General features: G+C 36.8%; 1 protein-coding gene across 1 annotated transcript in view; it reads right to left on the bottom strand.

Moving 5' to 3' along the window:
* Positions 1 to 2,117: 2,117 nt before the first annotated feature.
* The window catches only part of LOC139143270 (gamma-aminobutyric acid type B receptor subunit 1-like), a 47,202-nt gene continuing 30,279 nt past the window's right edge, over positions 2,118 to 19,040 (bottom strand). The window contains exons 10-19 of the mRNA XM_070713466.1: positions 18,699 to 18,793; positions 18,019 to 18,082; positions 16,178 to 16,261; positions 14,291 to 14,441; positions 13,558 to 13,789; positions 11,490 to 11,612; positions 10,821 to 10,964; positions 9,698 to 9,886; positions 5,081 to 5,250; positions 2,118 to 3,860 (exon numbers count right to left, since the gene is read on the bottom strand). Of these exons, the coding sequence (XP_070569567.1) occupies positions 3,848 to 3,860; positions 5,081 to 5,250; positions 9,698 to 9,886; positions 10,821 to 10,964; positions 11,490 to 11,612; positions 13,558 to 13,789; positions 14,291 to 14,441; positions 16,178 to 16,261; positions 18,019 to 18,082; positions 18,699 to 18,793 (1,265 nt within the window). The 3' untranslated portion in view covers positions 2,118 to 3,847. The remainder of the gene's footprint in view (positions 3,861 to 5,080; positions 5,251 to 9,697; positions 9,887 to 10,820; positions 10,965 to 11,489; positions 11,613 to 13,557; positions 13,790 to 14,290; positions 14,442 to 16,177; positions 16,262 to 18,018; positions 18,083 to 18,698; positions 18,794 to 19,040) is intronic.

Genomic DNA, 19,040 nt, shown 5'->3' on the forward strand with positions numbered 1-19,040 from the left:
TTGAAGCAAAACAAGAGTAACATTCAGTGAAATAGTTTAGGATCTCTACACCGTTAAACCAATTTAGTGTGTAATGTTGGGAGTACTCTTTTATAAAGTTTGAAACCCCATGCAAGCTTTTGTGCTGGGACCCCGATTTGCGGTGCCTTTCGTACAGATATGGATAGCAGTTTATCACTTACACTGCAACGATATGTACTGGTCATATGTAGGAAATCAAGTCGGAATTTGGAATTGGAGTAGTTTATTTTGTATGGAGATCACAAACAAAGTCAAATGTTTGCGTTCAGCAAAGGGGCAATTCAAACCGCTATAAAGTTAAGGTAAAGGGCGACGAATTCGGACGCGCACACGCTTTAGAACGTTTCTGCGCAGATTTAACTCCAGCCTGCCTCAAATGGGTTATTTTGTAGCGCATATATTTAACATCACCTGTCATTGTTGAAATCGCGCTTTTACCTAATTTTTTGACCCAGTGTCTTAGAAATACATATGACCTATAACCTTGTCATATTTTGACCCCCTAGGAAGCTGTTTTTTATTCAATATGAGCGAAAAATTAACATTTCTCTCCCATTTATATGGCGCAAATTACCCATTCACCTGGAGATATTGTAAAAAGTAGCGTGGTGACACCCATTTATTAAAAGTGTAAACTAAATGGTATTATGTCAGGAGTTTATTCGCCAAGTTTGGTCAAAATGACACCATTCAAAGCGACAGGAAGAAAGTTCGAAAATTATCTAGTGATATAATTTCGATATATCATTTTGTAATCGATACTTATGTTAAAATTTCTTCACAAACGTCATGAAAACTATACATTCGATAGATATGGATCTTAAGTCTTGGTATTTATTAAAATTAACTCATTTCCTAAGCGTTTTATAATTGCTTTCTTTAGTATAAGTGAATTATATCATTTTTATTTATTTCTAACCACGCCATTTTAACGTCCGTTTCCATGGAAACGAGTATGGTGACCCCAATTTTTTATTTCATTTTTGCACTTGCACAACTTTCAAGAATGTTTGTGCAAAGTTTCAAGAAAATGACACCACAACTTAATTTTGACGTAATTCGTAGTACTTCACCTTAAGCATCAACATCAATTGTACATACAGTGACGTTATGCTAGTATTCTATGTATTCTTGATGTAACAAAAGGTCAACAAAAACCGACCTGACCCTTCAAAGGCTGACTACCACTGAACTCTTATTCAAAAAGCAGATCATGAGGAACTCCTTTAGATAAGCGTAAAGTTATTAATGAGAAGGCAATTCTTAACGACGACATGGGGCTGAATTTTCGCTGCGTCTATGATCACACACAGTGAAACATTCAAGCCTTTAAAGGTAGATCGCGCCTCGGGGACAGATATTCGGACTCCCAAACTTTTACCATTCACTTCCGATATACCACTTGAGGGGGTTCATTTTAAAGCTCTTGGTGTAGGAAAACTTTTTACAGGCTTAGGTTTTCGAAATTCGAAAATTTTATATTTCTTCATAGAGTAAACACAGGGATGATGGCAATTTTGAATTTTAAATATCAGTAAATCTTGGGTTATTTGTTTCTCTAGTACCAAATTTGTACGGTGACCCCCTATTTTTATTCTTGATTTTGAAAGAGAATGATTGAACGATTCCTTGAGGGAAGTTTGAGCAAAAGTTTAAGTCTTTCACTTTCGAGGCGCATACTAAGTCATGTTATAAGAGCATGTTATAATCTACATGATAAAAAATCAATGACATTTATGCTGCTATGTAAACATTGTGTATGAGGTCTAGTCCTGCTGCTCTTGGGAGGCAAAGAGCTGGTCCATCAAAGTTCGTGATAGTATTTGCAACCGTGGTTCTCGAGCTTTGCAAACACAAGGTCGATTCTGAATTAAGATTGAATTTCGCATAGTCTGAAAGCTACGGCGAGGTTCTGGACTAGTTTGCATTGTAGGTGGAAACTATTTTCTGATCATGATCTAGCTCACGCACGTTTTTAGCTTATCCCGTTCCATTGGCCGTCGACAATCTGATTCAAAGAGTATGGAGAAATGTGTTCGGTCTTTCAACTAATCTAAGAGAAGAAACTCAAATATATGGATAATAATAATAAAAGTCATAATAATAATAATAAATGGTTTATTGAAAAACAAATTTTGGTGACTTGAGGTAATCTTACATAATTTTACAGAACAAAATCATGAAAAATTATTTGAAAATCCAAAAGGCTAAAGCCACGTCTACAAATGTTTAAAATAAACAGATTATGTACAAAATTAAAACACAGGAAGAATAGAAGAAATAAAGAGACTCACTGAAGTATGTTTATTCTATAAGCAACCGGACTGTTATCTTTCATTTCGAAATAGTTATTTAAAATCGCTTTATGATTAAACGACGCGTTACATATCTGTGGTACTGTTTAAATGTAATGTTACTTTACGGTAAGGTAGTGCTTAATCGTTTCGCGTTACGTATGGACTTGTCGGAGTTGGATTATAACTCATCAACGATATAACTTCACTTATCAAGTATATTCCTTCTTTCCGATTCAAAAACAGTTTGAGCCAATGTAAGCTACTCTAAAATCAAATGCCACGGGATCTCCTACTCTTGAATGTGGTAATATGAGGGCGTACTTGTGGCATTACTTCAAGATTCGGCGTTGTAATGTAAATACAATCTTAAATTGCCATTACAATGTATATGTGAGTGTGATCTAATGTTACAGTAACAACCAACTTCATCGTATCAAGAAGTGACATCAGATTGCACTTTGGGGAAGAAATTCAAATAATTTGTTTCTATACTACTAGGTGGGAATTACAAATACAACTCGCAGTAGTCCTCGCAAATTGCTCATCAGACTTGTAAAAACACACTGGCACTTCTATTCTAGGTCTCGTTCATTTAATATTTTGGTATCAAAGTAACAATGTCGATAAATAAAGTAAAGTAACAATCTGTCGTGTACTGATCATGAGGTACTTAGACATGTAAGAAGAATATTTTGAATAAGTATACCTCTTTCAATCAATTTTAACTGTTCATGGTCAAGGATAAAATATAACGAGCGCGAAACCCAAAATTTACAGATGTGTGGGTTGTCAAGCTCTTCTGTATTCTTCCCGCTCACTGTCAATAATGATGATGATGATGATGATGATGATGATGATGATGATGATGGTAGTGGTGGTAATCGTTGTGACGATATGATCGTTTGCAGACGTCTTGATGACTTGACTTCTTGTCATTGATGATTTTGGTCTCGGTATATAATTTGTTCCATCGCTGAAGATGTCGTTTCAACGGAGTCGTTCACAGATATTTCTTCTGGTAAATTTTATGAACAAGGTAGAATGCGCCTCGGGGACATATAATCTGACTTTCAAATTCCTACAATACTTTCCCTATCTATCGCTTTTGTGGACCTATTTTGAAGCTCTTTGAGTAAATTAAATCTTTACTGCTTTATTTTTGTGATGCTTGAAAATCTCATTTTCGAAGAGTTAATACATGGATAGCGGCCAGCTTGAATTCCAAATATTGGTAAATTTCAGGTAGTTTGTTTCTCTAGTACCAGACGTTCATTGTAATTCCTGTTTTTTATTCTCAATTTTGGAAGAGAATAGTGGAAAGCTGTTTTAAGGAAAGTTTTAGCACAGCATGTCTTTGAATTTCGAGGCGCGTACTATCTTAAAAACAAATGCGTTACCCTTTCACCACCATGGTTTGTCCCAAATCCATTTTTGCTATGGTAAAGTTGGACCTGTATACAGGGAACTGGGGGTGAAATGCTTAAATGACGTAGAACTTTATATAAGTCCATTTCCGGAAATATTTTCTCTCACAGTTGGACCCTGCAAAGATATGACATGGTGTGGTGTGATTCCTCATGGCAATATGGTCATTAAAACTGGTATCTTTAGATATAAAAGCAAGAACCACATATTTTTTTGAATTCAACTCCGCGACAGATTATATTTCAGAAGGACTTCGTGAGATATCCAGATACCTGTTATATCTCACTCCGTCCTCCTTCATATAATTCTAATTTTATATCAGGCATTTCATGCCCTTATAAAATCTTCAATTTGTGAACACAATGCAATTTCGTCCAAGCGATACAACTTCAACATTCTTAAATGGTCTGGAACACTTTGAGTTGATTGCAGCGAAGACAAATCACACACAATCATAGGCAGGTAATTTATGATGTGATAATGCAGGTCTCATCTGTGACGTCATAGCATATCTCTGCACTTTACTATTACATTTCGTTTCTGTGCCTTTGTTTCATATTGTCCTTTATGGTTGCAAAGGTAGTGTAAATGGACAATTGAAGTAACAAATGATAGCAAAGAGATGTTTGAAAAGAAATTCAAGAAGAGAATGATAGCAAAGAGATGTTTGAAAAGAAATTCAAGAAGAGAACTTCCTCTTATCTGTGACATTTTTTATGCAGCAAATGAAGTTGAAAGTTGTGCGGCAGGATAATTTTATGAAAGTGGAAGTTCTCACGAATATGAAAATGGTTCATGAATTGATAACGAGTAACTCCAACTTATGGAATATATAGGGTCAACGGTATTTATTAACATGTACACCGTGCGTCGGACAACATATGTTGTCTATCAGAGTGTGCACTATGGTCTCCGAGATGTCAGCGGACAGCATGTGTGAATGATTATACGTGAGCGTGTGAATGAGGCAGTGACAGTGGAAGCACGTACGGAAGCTCTTAAAGCATGCAAACATATGCCCGTAAGGGGGCCTTTATTATGCAACAGGTAATGCTGCCAAAACATTATGTCTTTGTTCTTTTTAGTAATCTTTTCAGTAGTCTCCCGCTTCAAGTGAGTGAAAAATTTGTAAATTGCAATGACCGGACTGTTAATGTTTTAAGGCGATTTGGACAAATCAATTTGAGATGGGGAGGGGTCGCCAGGCCTGTTAACAATAACCCTAGTCTGTTTCTAGGGTTAAGGATTATACGCACGAGTAGGCCACCCCTTTTTCATGAAATAAAAATATTTTCAGCGGTTTATATTAAAGTTAAAACATGGAGTTTGACGCTTACTGTACTCCAACGCTGACAGCCATGTTTCGATCTACCCTCAATCTAGATGGACCAGCTCCAATGTCGTCATCACATGTATCTGGCCAATGGTTATGCTCTGTTTGGGTCATTCCTGGTCTGATACTATTTGTTCCCATGGCAACATCTTCACCGGCTCTATAAGCCATTATCTATTGATAAAGGGAATATAATATGGTATCCCAGTCTGTAGGTTATGTTAAGAAGTTATTGTATTTTAATAGTCGCGCCAGCGGCTTACTGACTACGCATGCGCTTATTCATAATATACTATGCGACTAACCGGAAGTGTACCCTACCTTTACGGGCGCCGCCATGTTTTTTTTGAGTACTCGTAAATAAACAAATACAAAACGTGCAAATTAATATGTAACAGGTCTGACCTGAGAGCGAGCGCAGCGTAGTATATCGTCATTGATGTTTTCAGGCAATAGCATGCTAATTTCTGTGTTTGATGCATGATTCATAACTTAGCCATTGACTCGTTGAGGTTGAATTGTTGTCAATTGTTTTCTAGAATAACATTTATAGCAATTTAACTCGGAAATGCCAAGTTCACTAACGAAAATTATTTAAAACTGGTATATTATATGATTCCAATCAGTTTATTATATTAAACAGGGGCGGGAACAGAGGCAGTCTAATGTAAAACACGTGCTTGATATTCCCGTCGGTAGCTAGCTCTCAGCACACTATTTTTAATTCTCGCGTGAGTTGACCGTTCGTTCTCGCGAGAGTAGGCTTGTTTCAAAATGGCGGCGCCTAGTGATGACCGATCCGGGCCTTCAAAAGTGATCGAAAATAGTCATTTTGAAACAAATTTCACACTTTCTTTGGAACAGAGAGATTCTTTTGTCGGCAATACACAGTGTCGAGTAGTTTTTGTGGTAGATGATATCTTTAATTTCACGCAATCCGTGTAATAGTATTTAAAATGGCCGCCTCCATGGAACTGTGCTCTCTTTTCAAACTCGTAGGTATATAGAGATTCCATTCTAAATTTCTGTGTTCGGCCGCTCTCGTTGCGCTCGCTATTATTTTATAACATGCCATTTATAAAATATATCTTTTGTTAGCCAGTTAGTGCTATTATCCACCTTGTCGCTGATACAAAATATCGTTAATATCACGCACAAAAAGTAGAAAATGGGAGAAAACTGTCGTGCATATGAACGGGGGGGGGGGGCATACGCAAAGAATGATGGGATTGAATTTTAGAAAAGCGCCCCCTATGTCAAGTAGATTAAAAAATTGCCAGTTTTTTTACGGAACGCTCTAGTTTTCAGCTTGCAAGTGGAAGATGGGCAGTGCGGTTACCATTGCAATGGTAACGATGGCATAATACGTCCCTTGTTTAACACAATAGGCTGTTATCATGGTAAAAATTGCCAATTTTTGTCCAACATTTTTACAAATTACAGAAAATCTATTCCTGCACTGCTGCAGGGTTTGACGTCGTGTACGTCAGTGTACGTACGTGAACTGTTTTCATCAGAGGGAAAGTGGGCATAGTTGTCATAAAGGTGTCATATAAACGTATATGAAGAAACAATTAATTATATTTTATCGTGAATCAATACAAATAACATTGCCAATCTTAACCCCTGGCGCGACACCAAGGGCTGAGCCCTATATAATATTAAGTTATAATGTAAATACTTTTATGGTTTTCATTTGTTTTTAAGCGATTTTGAAAACAAAGCGAAGGACTTGTGCCATGTAAAGGATATGTGTTTAAAATAATTAATGCAAGAAGCAGGGATTGGGGACTGTGGTTCAACCAGAAGCCGTTTTCAACATTAGTTGATTATTTTACCCGTCTGCTAGCAACAAGACTGTGATACTTTTGTGAAGAGAAACCTTTCAGTGTTTGGATATTGTGTTGTTAGTCTTTTATGATAAAATTCACGCATGCATCTTACTCATTTGTGTGTTTTATTGCCATCTTACTTATAGTCGGATGGAGCATGTGCTAAAACTATTAAGAGTATAGCATGATTGCTATAATTTTGGAAGCGACTAATGTATGCAGGAAGTCTTTCATATCCCTGTAGACTTCTCCGAACGTCCCTTTTGCGCGCACAGTCTAGCTACTCGCTTTGTTAAAACACTTCAAAGAGACGATTCGGTTGTGGTGTAGCTGTAGATGCATGGTGTAAACGATCAGTCACTTTTCCTTTGCACAAATGCTCATTTGCATACAACGAGATTAACAGTTGTGCTGCAGAACAGCTATATTATTATGCCTGACGAAGTTGTGTGTGAAAGTCACAAGCTTCATGTCGGTGGGAATGATTTCGCCAGCAAATGTTTGAGTAAGAGAGGTATATGCATGTACTGTGAATCTTGTAAATCACTTCATCGAGAGAGCAATGAAAGTTTCAGTGATAGTAATATAGCTATACTCTGTCCCTCCACCCACAACCACAGACAAACATGGACAGACTTGTAACGGGTATTGTTTAAGGCGTGAAGCGGTTACGTAACCCATCCATGTTCGCCTCGCCTCAGGTTGCTCTCGCCTCTCTTTTCCGAAGAGTGCCGACCATGCATCCTTCGGTAATTTTCGGATTTTCGCCAATTGTTAAGCGAAAGTATGTTCGGCAAAGTTTGTGTTGTTGTTGTCGTGTGGTGCTGAGCGGAATTGACGTGCGGGCGAAAAGGGGAGTGTTTTGAGCTTCAGGAAAGTGAGTTTTACCGATACTGTCTGGTTTTACTCAATGGTTTACGGTCAGTCATACCGTCTTTTACACGTGCATCAAGAAAGGACATGTTTATGAAACTGCTGGCGTGTTATGTTTTGATTGGCGTGAAGCAGTGTTTCTGGCCAGAGAGCTCACAAAGTAACTATGGTTGCTACGCGACTGGCAGTACGATGCCATCTCGTCGTATTTTTCGCATAATTTTGTGCAATTTTCAACCGAAAACAAAGCCTCCAAAAAGTTTAACACCTTTGAAGCTCATTTTAATAAGAAAAGCCAATAGTCTACCGAGACGACCATGGAACAAAAGGCATGCCGCGTAACAAGTCTGTCCATAGTTGTCTGTGCCACAACAGAGGACTGTGGACTGCACATATTGACTTGACGAACATCGAACATGGCCAATAACAAAAGTGAGTGTTTCTTTTCGGCTTTGTGTCTATCGGCGTTTTTTTAATTGTTGTTATCATTCCGATAGCAAGCTTCCAAACCAATGATGGCAACAATGGAGGGATATGGTAGATCTATCTCTTCTTGGCATGTGGTACCATGTGAACTACCTACATCACAGTCACAGTGTATGATTCCTTGTATCAACTAGAATGACCAGAAACTTATTTTGGCCTAGGCCAGCAAAACCATTCTCCCAAGGAATTTTCACATCACCTTACAAGCTTCTATTGTACTTTACCAAACGGTACCCTTTAAATTTTCATTATGATAATAGAAATGGTTGTGTTATGGCGTCGCTTGTTTGTGACCTCGCATTAGTTTGCTAATACGGATCATAAACGAGACTAGAAAAACATCATTCACAAACTTTCCTATTTCAGGTAAATACGCCCGGGAAAAAATTCAGATCGATTATCAGACTTTCAGTATGCCATTTCGGTTTACCATTGGAGGGGCCCTGGGTCTCATTTTGAAGCTCGGCTTATGTTTTGTAAAGAGAAAATTTATTTTTGCCCATCGAGTTGACATAGGGATTACGGCCAGTATGAATTTAAGGAACGGTAAACATCGGGTAATTTATTTCTCTCGTATCAAATTTTGTACAGTGATCCGTTAGATTTATTCTGGATTTCGAAAAAAGGCAAAGATTATGTAGTTTTCTTACTAACAGTTTGTCTCAAAGTTTAAGCCTTAAATTCGAGGCACATACTACCTTAAGCTGCTGAAGGTGTGCAGACTAAATGTTTCAATTTAGTGTGAAAAAATGAAACAATATATTTCTAATCTGCAAGTAAGGGGACAATATTTGAGACGATACAACTACAACCGGCAACATATTATGGCTACAGCGTTCACCTACTTGTTCCACTGATACTCATTTCACAAATCGTAAAAAACACTCTGTAAAACGCTACCTATAAAACGAAATCCTTAAATATCGGATCTCGCTTTCAGGTCTGTTTGATGGCTCTTTAAGGTGAATGGGGTGCCTTAATGACACGACATAAAAAAGATCAAGATTACAGAATTTATTAGGTGAGAATGTTAAGGTGATGATAACAAAGTTGTCTTTCATGTGCACTTACTTTGAATGCACATATCGCCGACACTGATTATTACATACTTTCTCCTAAAAACACGATTGGAACTAATTTGGGATAATTGGATTTTCATATTTTTTAAAATTTCTCAAAAGTGTCAGGTGCCAGATAGTTGAATGTTGCAATAATACAAATTACTCATAAATACAAGAGTGTAATGTAAAAAGAAAAACAGATCAGATTGCATTTGTAGATTAAATTGGCATTACTTCACCATCCAATTTCTCAAATTAGTTCCAATCGTGTTTAAAACATTTGACTGAAATCAGAATACATCTTGGTACATAGTTTTAAAATGAGCTTCCTTATAGATCCAAATAACATGATAACATGCGAAACGTTACCTTTGGTAAAACTACAAGACACTGGGTAACGGTTGTTCCAAGGATTACAAACACAGATTTGATGACGTAAGCAATATCTGTCTGATATCTGAGGACGTACGCCACAGGAGCACCAACTGAACTGAGTATAACAACGTTATAGATACACATGCCGATGTGACGAGAATCGTTGAGAACCGTTATAGAAACCTGTGGGAAAAAAATGATAAAGTTCTATAACGATTTATAGATACACATGCCAATGTGACGAAAACCGTTGAGAATTGCAATAGAAACCTATGGAGAAAAAATGATAATTTCGATAACGATTATCAGCAATAAGCCTCTTGGCCTTCAGAACGGTAAAGACACGGCTTTGCTGAGCACAGTGAACCGAACTAAAAATTCACATTATATAGGACAAGGATGTAGTACGTTTTGAAATATTTTAAATTGCTACTAAAAATAATATGTGCACATCCATACATTCTGTTTTTCAATTTTGGAGTATACATAATTTTACAAAATTATTGTATTGTTAGTGATGGCGCCCAAATTTCATAAAGGGGCGGGGCTGAATGGGTCATTTAAAGTCACAGTCTATATGTGAGGTGTTTTATATGACAACATTATAAGATTAATCTTCACAAGACAACACAGTATAAATCAGTCGCTGACAGACTTGTACTAGCCGAGGTCTATATCTCACCCTGATGATTTTATTATGCTGAAACTTGGAACGGTATTTACTTGTTTTATAGTATACGCAAGTTACCATTGGCTGATATTGTGTAAACTCTTACTATTTATGAATCTTTCCGTCGGCCAGTTTTTTTACTGTATTTGATATTTTTCTGCACTGTAAACGCGTATGAAATAACCAGCTAGATAGCATAAATCTAAATCGGAGTTTTATTATCGATGAATTTCGAGAAAACGTCTCCAGACAGGCACCAGTTCAAATAATCTTTCATATCTTAAAATCGGAGCTGAAATAATGTAAACATTCATTGGGTTCAAACCTTGTTACCTTGTTATAGATGGATTAACTATGATAAGACGTTAATCTATCTTTAATACATGAGAAAGTACAAACTACTTTGAAGAGTACACAGGTCATTCTCCCCAATAGCATGATACGAACCTTTCTGGTTTCCCACGCGAGAAACACTCCGAATAATAACATCAAAGCTTTGGTGGAATAAATGACTCCGAGCCAATAAGACATGTAAGTAGACTCGCACGACTCAAACTGATAGATGTAGATACGATCTCCAATCTCTTCAGGCTACAAGAAAAAAATACATGCTGATGACTTATTCAACAGATATCAATATCAATGGATTAATTTGTAAGCGCACCTCTCCTTTAACTCGTCGCTTAACTCAATTTCACAGCAGAGTGAATGGGCTTGCGCACCGTCACTTTCGAGATGCATTGATCACGTACGCATACCTAACTACCAACATATTCACATACAAATATACATAAGTTATACATACATGCATGCATACATACATACATACATACATACATACATACATACATACATACATACATACAAAATACATACATACATACATACATAGGGAGAGAGTGGTAGTAGAGTAGGTTAAGCAGCTGCATGAGCACAATTTCGATTATGATAACACTGAATTACTCAAAATCCTTGAGTAAAACTACATGTTTTTTACCCGTTTTACACATTCCCCAAATCACCGATCATACACATTAAACTCATACATATTTTTTCATCTGCATATCTGCAATAGTTCATCGTGTTTTATGTCATAAAGCTGAATGTGTGACCTACCAGTCTATTTAAATCCGTCACTACAACTCTCACAGGATCAAGAGTTTCCCAGAATACAATCGTTATGATGTCAATGGCAATAAAGATGAGAACCAGTGCCACTAGTTGTCCATCTTTGACTACCTATTAAAATGTGAAAAATTAGATGAAATACTGCATTTCAAGCCTATGAAGTCCGCTTGTAAGAATAGCTACTAGCGTTTTAAGCCTATGGAATGCACAAGTAAGAACAGTTGTGGTTTAGAATTTGCACAACGCTTGACCGCACTTTTGAAAACAAGGCTAAACAAGAGATAGTTGTTCAACTCATACAATGTTCCCAATCATAAGGATGCAAAGTATTTCAATGATAATTGTCAAGTATGCAAATTACCTGATAATGACTTATTATCAATTTATAATATTCACTGGACTAATAAATAGTGCATTACACAATCAAACTAAGAAGCTTATGGAGTCCAGTCACTTGCAAAAAATTGGAAAAATTAAAAATAATTGTTTTTGGAACTATGTCTCCGTTATGTAAATTAGACAAGAATATAGATGGAAGAGTCAGGCCGTTCTTTCAAAATCGCGGCTCACTGTAAGCCCCTGATGACGCTGAAAATAATTAAACGATATTTTCTCGGAATTCAGCAGCGATGACTTCAATGTTATCGATGTCTGCTAACATAATTGGCCGACAACCTCTGTTCGCCAAATGAACCTAACTGCTGTGGGATCAAAATGCCATGCTGCATTTCGTATTACAATCACTTGTTTGTAATTTAGTGAATTACAACAACATTCCAGTTATCTATAAAAGTGTTTTCACCCTATTTCGAAACTTTACGCCATAAGACATTGGTGTTGTGCCAAGTGAATGAATATGTTAATAACGAAACTGACGTCCTAAAGGAACCTGACTCTAAATTTTTGACTGGTTGGAATAAAATTCTATCTTTCAATCGCTCAGGTGAAACATTTGCTAACCTTGATTTGAAAAAGGCCCCAGAATGTGGTCGTTGAAACTGTCAAATACACCATGATTATGTGATATAGACTGGCCATGCGGGTAGTTTTGGTCACGTGACACAGAAATTTCTCAATTGAATATCTCTCCGTAATAATGTTCTTTATAGAAAACGTTTTAAAGTTGCACTTTTTCTTGTAAGGTGGGCGGATGTTTTTACAATCGACAACCATGACCAGACTGAAGACTTTCTGTGCATGGTTTGAGGAATGGACCAGTAAGAAATCTTACAGAAAATTCCTGAGGTGAGCAAATCTCGAGACGTTCTGTGATTTACAGCATCTTTGATGTAATAGTTGATCGCCACTTTCAATATCTATTTTTATCTGTTATTCATGCCATGTTGCTGACGGGACAGTCAGTAGTAATCAGTAGTCAAATGTATCGCAAAACATGGCCGACACACACGTGTATCGAATTAGATATAGATCCGGTATGTATCGGAAATTAAATTATCAATCATACAACGTTCATATATCAACATGTTGCCGTCTTACAACCACAAGCAGGATTTATGCTCAGGTCTAACTTTGTAGAATTAAACAGGATAGAGTTAAAAATGAAAGTCCGTGGCAGCTTCATTCATATAGAAGGAGAGCATGGACTCCCACGGGCGAATTTAAGAGATGGGACCATACTCGATTAGCATATAGCTATTTTTCTGGTTCCATATTTGCCTTTTGCCTATTTTAGTTTTTGTAACACTGACCTTGTAAGTAAAAGATTTCAAAAAGGCAATAAAATGAATGATTGAATGAATGAGTTAATTCACTCCATAGTAGGTACTCATATGCAAAGTTTTATCACAAATGGATTTGGGTGCTATTTTGTTGGCGTAATTGACTTTGTTCCACCATTTACAAAGTACACGCCATTGCCGCCAACGGCAAGAACGGAATATCCGAGTCACGATCCACCATCTCATTGAAAAAAATCGTCTACGCATAGATAGTTGGGCCCTCACTGTATATGGTCCAGGGTATCTCATACATATCTCCCTGTGGACTGGAATGATCCAAAATTTCTAAATCATGATGATTAGTCAGTAAGACTTGCCTTCCTCCGTAATTTTACGTTAGTGAATATCACATGTACTCTCCATGTCTTGGAGAAGAGAGCTCCGTAGGCTGTTGAAAAACCAAGGAGAAGCACGTAGATAGATGCTTTCCACGAACTCAATGCATCAATGCTGGAATCTTCGATATCAGCCGAGAGAACGCTCATGTAAGTCAAGATACATCCACAGAGAATAATATTATTTATATTCGGAGAAGACATCTTTATGATTCTGAAACGACAACAAAGTGTTTTTAGATGATTGTATGTGGGTGTTGATGTTTTGAGAATTTTGTTCGTTTGTCTCTTGATCGGAGTTGTGTTTTTTGTTTCAAAACAGCCAGCAAATACGGAGCGAGTGAGAGAGTGATTGAGTTTGCGAGTCAGTGAATAAGTCCGTAAGGAATTGATTAGTTGAGAAAGTGGGTAATAAATGAGCAAACTTAATTATATATATGAGTAATATAATTTAAGTAAGTCAAGATGTATTGAAGAAGGACAGAAATAAAAGGTTTATTATCAAATTTACATAAAATCAAATTATCACGATTTTCTGACTGAGAAAATGCCGACAATTCTTGCTCCTCTGAGTGATGACGACTTTTTTTTGACTGAAGAACAGGATGGGACTGTTGTTCTTTTAACTGGGGGAGGGGGGGGAGGTAAATCTGTGGTTCATACAATATTTTGGAAGGGATAAAACAGTTGAATTTTGATAATATCATATTCTCACCTTTTATGTCTAAATTTAATATTCAGAGATAAAAACACAACGCTGCAAAGGATGCCAAGAGAAGCCAATAAAGACATGATACTGTAAAGATACACCGGAACCTTCTGTATAACGTAATTTGTTGTCAATTCTGCGACGGGTGGACCATCACCTTGGTAGGGGAAAAACAGAGGAATATTATGGGATGGCAGAATCGTCACTTTTGCACGCTATTTGAATCATAGTAGACCAGCGTTCTCAAACGAGTTATTGAGAAATTTGAAAAGAAGTGAAGCTGGACATAACGCCATCGGAAGCTTGCTAAATTAGGCCAATAATATACACGCCCGTTCCATAAAACTGTCTAGAGAAAGAAAATACCTCAGGGAAAGAAATACTATTACAAAAGCTAAATCACGACTGAAAATTTTCACGTGTAACATGAGAATAATTTGTGAAATCTAGATAAATTAAAATCAGAAAATCAATAAGGGTTCCCCGCTTTTAAAAGATGCTGTTTGGCCCTGCCACATGATCGAGATATCAGTTTGCCTATGTACCTTAGGACATGATAGTATTGATATGTGGTAAGTTTTTTTTCTGATTTTACGAATATTCAATATATATGCAGCTGTTTGTCTAATTTTAAAAAAGTCTGCGTCAGTACCGATTATATTGACGTGGTGCAAAATTTATCAAAACTGTGTAAGCATCGGAAGCCACACATTATATGTGATGCTTTTCTTCTCCAATAGTCGAGTACAATTTGTATACAACAAATAAGTAAGAAAGCAGATACAACACTGACTCGTGAGGCTTATGATCTGGGTTGTCAACTGGACAATGCACATACAGATAATTGGGTGTCAGGAATTAAACAATCGTTGCTGCTCGTAAATATTCGAGATGCCATGAATGTAAAGATTGAAAATGACAAACAGTTTAAAACTGATTTCAATGTAAAAGTTAAAAAGCTATTTGAAAAATGTGCATTTGAATTGATTCATGATGATACCAGACAAGGGCACCATAAAAATAAACTTCGCACATACAGAGAGTTGAAAAAGATTTCTCTCTCGAAAGCTACCTTCATGTTATAAAAAACCCAGATCATAGATCAGCCCTGTCCAAGTTACGCATTAGTGCACACATACTACACATAGAAACAGGTAGATATAGAAACCTTGATGTCATAGACAGAGCATGCCCAATTTGCCAAAACAAACAAGTAGAAGATGAGATACATTTTCTTTTTCATTGCAAAGGATACACAGACATTAGACATGATTTTTTCAGTAAACTAAACATTTGTAAAAACGCATTCAGAGGCACACAAGACCTTGTAAGCATCTTTTCAAGGACAGATAAAGCATCACTATGTGAATTGGGAAAATACATACATACATGTTTTAAACTCAGACAAGACAAAATGAAAAAGACAAAGTAAACTATTTATAAACCTTTAATATGTTGACCTCATGTATAGATATTTATATTTTATATATATATTATATATACTCTTTCATTGTTGTTTTTTGCAAAACCTTTTTGGTACTTTATGATCAAGATCCCAAGTGGGATACGATTTCAATAAAGGCTTACTTTACTTTACTTTACAACTATCATAAGATTTTGCGATACACTTCGTCTTATCAGAGGCAAACAACATGTAAAGGTATACAGACAAATCCTTTCAAATGAACTGTTTCACTATCACATGGTGGTTACAGTGACTGATTACACGAATGAGCCAAATAGATGCGCCTAGCATTGTTAGCGATTGCTTGTATTGGAGGTATAAATATCCTACTGGAAATTGTCATATTTATCATGCAAAATATTATTGGTTTATACTTAATGTAGCTTTACTCACTTCGAAGAAATAATGCTCTGTGGTAACAGTCCTACCTTTCCAAATTATCGGAACATCTGGATGAAAGTCGAGCTCTTCCGTCGCCGTCCGGAATATACCGATATTCACATTTACGCCCCCTGCTCCAGAAATGTACAGAAGCTTGATGAGAATGTGCGTCAGAAATACAAGTCAATCATTGTTTTTTTCAAATATCAAGTTCTTAATACAAGTGCTAATGAGGAACACTGGCTATTAGTGAAGCATAAAGTACAGTTTGCTTTGTCTAAGAGAGAGGATAGAATGTTAATGGACGTAGCCTGAGATTTACAGCACACTTGGGAATTTTGAATGGAAAAGTACACAACTCAAATTTCAATATGAACACGATTGGAACTTTTTTGGGATAATTGGATGGTGAAGTTTGTCGGTTTAATCTGCAAATGAAAGCTCAGTTGCTTTTCTTTTTAAGTTATACACTTGTTTTTTTGAGTAATTTGTAATATTGCAACATTCAGCTTTATATAAGGTACCTAACACTTTTGAGAAATTTGAAAAATATGAAGATCAAATGATCCCAAATTAGTTCCAATCGCGTTTATGGCAGATAATTACAAGTATATTGAAGAAACTACTTCAGCTATCCAGACAATACTAAAATATTCTGAATCTCTGGTTCATGTAAGTCGAGTGCTACTACGCAGAGACGTCGTAAGTTGAATTGGACGATGTTTATTGCAAACGCTGTCAGCTTGACCGACCAGAAAGTCATACTCTTACATCTCAAATCTTCAAAACTCAAAACTTTTACAAAGTCAACAACGAGCGCACCAGTAAGGTATAACTGAATACCTTGCTGGTGCGTTCGTTGTTGACTTTGTCAAAGTTAATCCGGTGATGATCTGTTGACAGCGTCCACAGATTAGTAATTTACCCTTGCTTACTTTGGCAAATTAGGCACTCAAACTCATCAGATAATAGACTAAATCACTACCTTGCTTGCTTTGGCGAATTAGGCAATCAAACTCATCAGATAATAGACTAAATTACCACCTTGCTTTCTTTGGCAAATTAGGCAATCAAACTGGTCAGATAATAGATGCAGCATGCTGATAAAACGTTTACGCAAGATTGTCAAGGGCAGTGCAAGACCAAAACACCGAAGTTTGGCAGAATAAACCTTTATTAGCAAAACAACAAAACACCTACCCCCCCTGGGGACGGACACATAGCTACCCCCTATGGTAATTCTGAAAGTTTTATACCTATGTCAACAAATAGAAAATCGTTAAGTCTTAGAATGGTGTCTCAATCCCCATACACCTCGGAAAATTCGAAATTTTAATCTGTACAATCGTAAAGGCAATAAGTTTCATCTATTCCAAAAGTTGACACACTATAGAAAACAGGTCGATCTCTGTTAGCAGATTTTCCGGGGTCAAAAAGTAAGCGAATCCTTGAACCCACGGATAAATTGAACTCTGTCTTTTTCCTAGCGATTTGCATTTTTATCATTTTTAACAAAATCAGCTTGTCTAAATGTGGCAGTTGTTAGGCGATATTGAATAGAATAATATGAAATAAAATACAAATTTAGGATAAAAATAAAATAAATCACAAACAACAAGGAATTACTCAAAATAACCTGAGCTTCATAATGACGTATGTAGTATTAGCTTCACCTATGTTACAGATCGGTAAAGTTTAATTTACAATAACGACGAAGAATGGAGTGCCAGTATTATGTACAAGTGTTTGTTATATACACTCCTCCTATCCAAGTTTACACAGATATTTAACAGCTGTCGTGAAAATATTCGTAGCAACCGTTCAGAAGGGGCACAGATGGTAACTTTTCACCAGCGAGTAATATTCTTTACTTTTAAATCATAGCTACCTTGGTACTGTTGAAGCTTGAAGTCAGTCAAAACATCTCCAGTTTCGGTGAACTTTATTTTTCCCTGTAAATGCGAAGGAAGTAATTTTATCGCAAAGACCGTTTATTTGCCGTTTAATGCATATTATCAGTGGACGGGGAAGTGAATCCATGGCGACAAAATATCCCCAATGCGTTCATCTTGATATCAACTACGGTAATTTTGAAAGGCTTGTATTCTTCTGTGGCACTTGCCGTCGGCACTTTCATCTCTTTACGCTCGCTGGCTCCATGGCGCGTTGTCATCGAAGCAGACGACGGGCTATACATAATATGAACGAGACCCGAGCAGCAGACCCCGCTAGATACATCTTTTATCATCTAAATAAGTTGCTTTGTCAGAGGGAAATTGCAATTATAGCACCGAAATACTTGGTTTTCTAGATTATCGGCACAATATACAGTTAAATAAATAAATTATGACAGTCTTCCAGTGTCATCGCGCTCCACATTTCTAATAATAATTTATGTAATTTGAATGGTAAAATCGGGCTCATAAATCTTTCAGATACACATAATACTGCCCAGTCAGCGAAAATAATCAAAGACACCTCATGGCCCGTAATCTGTGTTCGTCAATTTTCCACATATTGTCAATCAAAATCGTGATTTTTCAGATAGAAATCTTTGAATACACTTACATAAACACCATCAAATTCTACACTACTCATGCTGTCCATCAGCATATCTCCGAATTCTTGATCGCCGTATGTAAAATTTTCAAGTCGCATGTCACCTTTGGAACAGAAAATTTACAGAAGAAAGAGAGAGAAGAGGTTGGGAGATAATTATGGTTCGTGTATTCAGGTACATAACCCTTTGTTAAATGAGGTCCTACTCATTTTTCACATTTAACAGTTCACCTTTCCTTTTGAAAACATCGCACAAACGGACTCTTTTCGTCTCAGTTTTGGCTTACTAACGACTGACGTTGCCAACACCCGCGTAAGACCAGACCGCTGAATATATGAAAGAAAGTACGT

This window comes from Ptychodera flava, chromosome 11 (assembly GCF_041260155.1).
Source record: "Ptychodera flava strain L36383 chromosome 11, AS_Pfla_20210202, whole genome shotgun sequence".
Lineage (NCBI taxonomy): Eukaryota > Metazoa > Hemichordata > Enteropneusta > Ptychoderidae > Ptychodera > Ptychodera flava.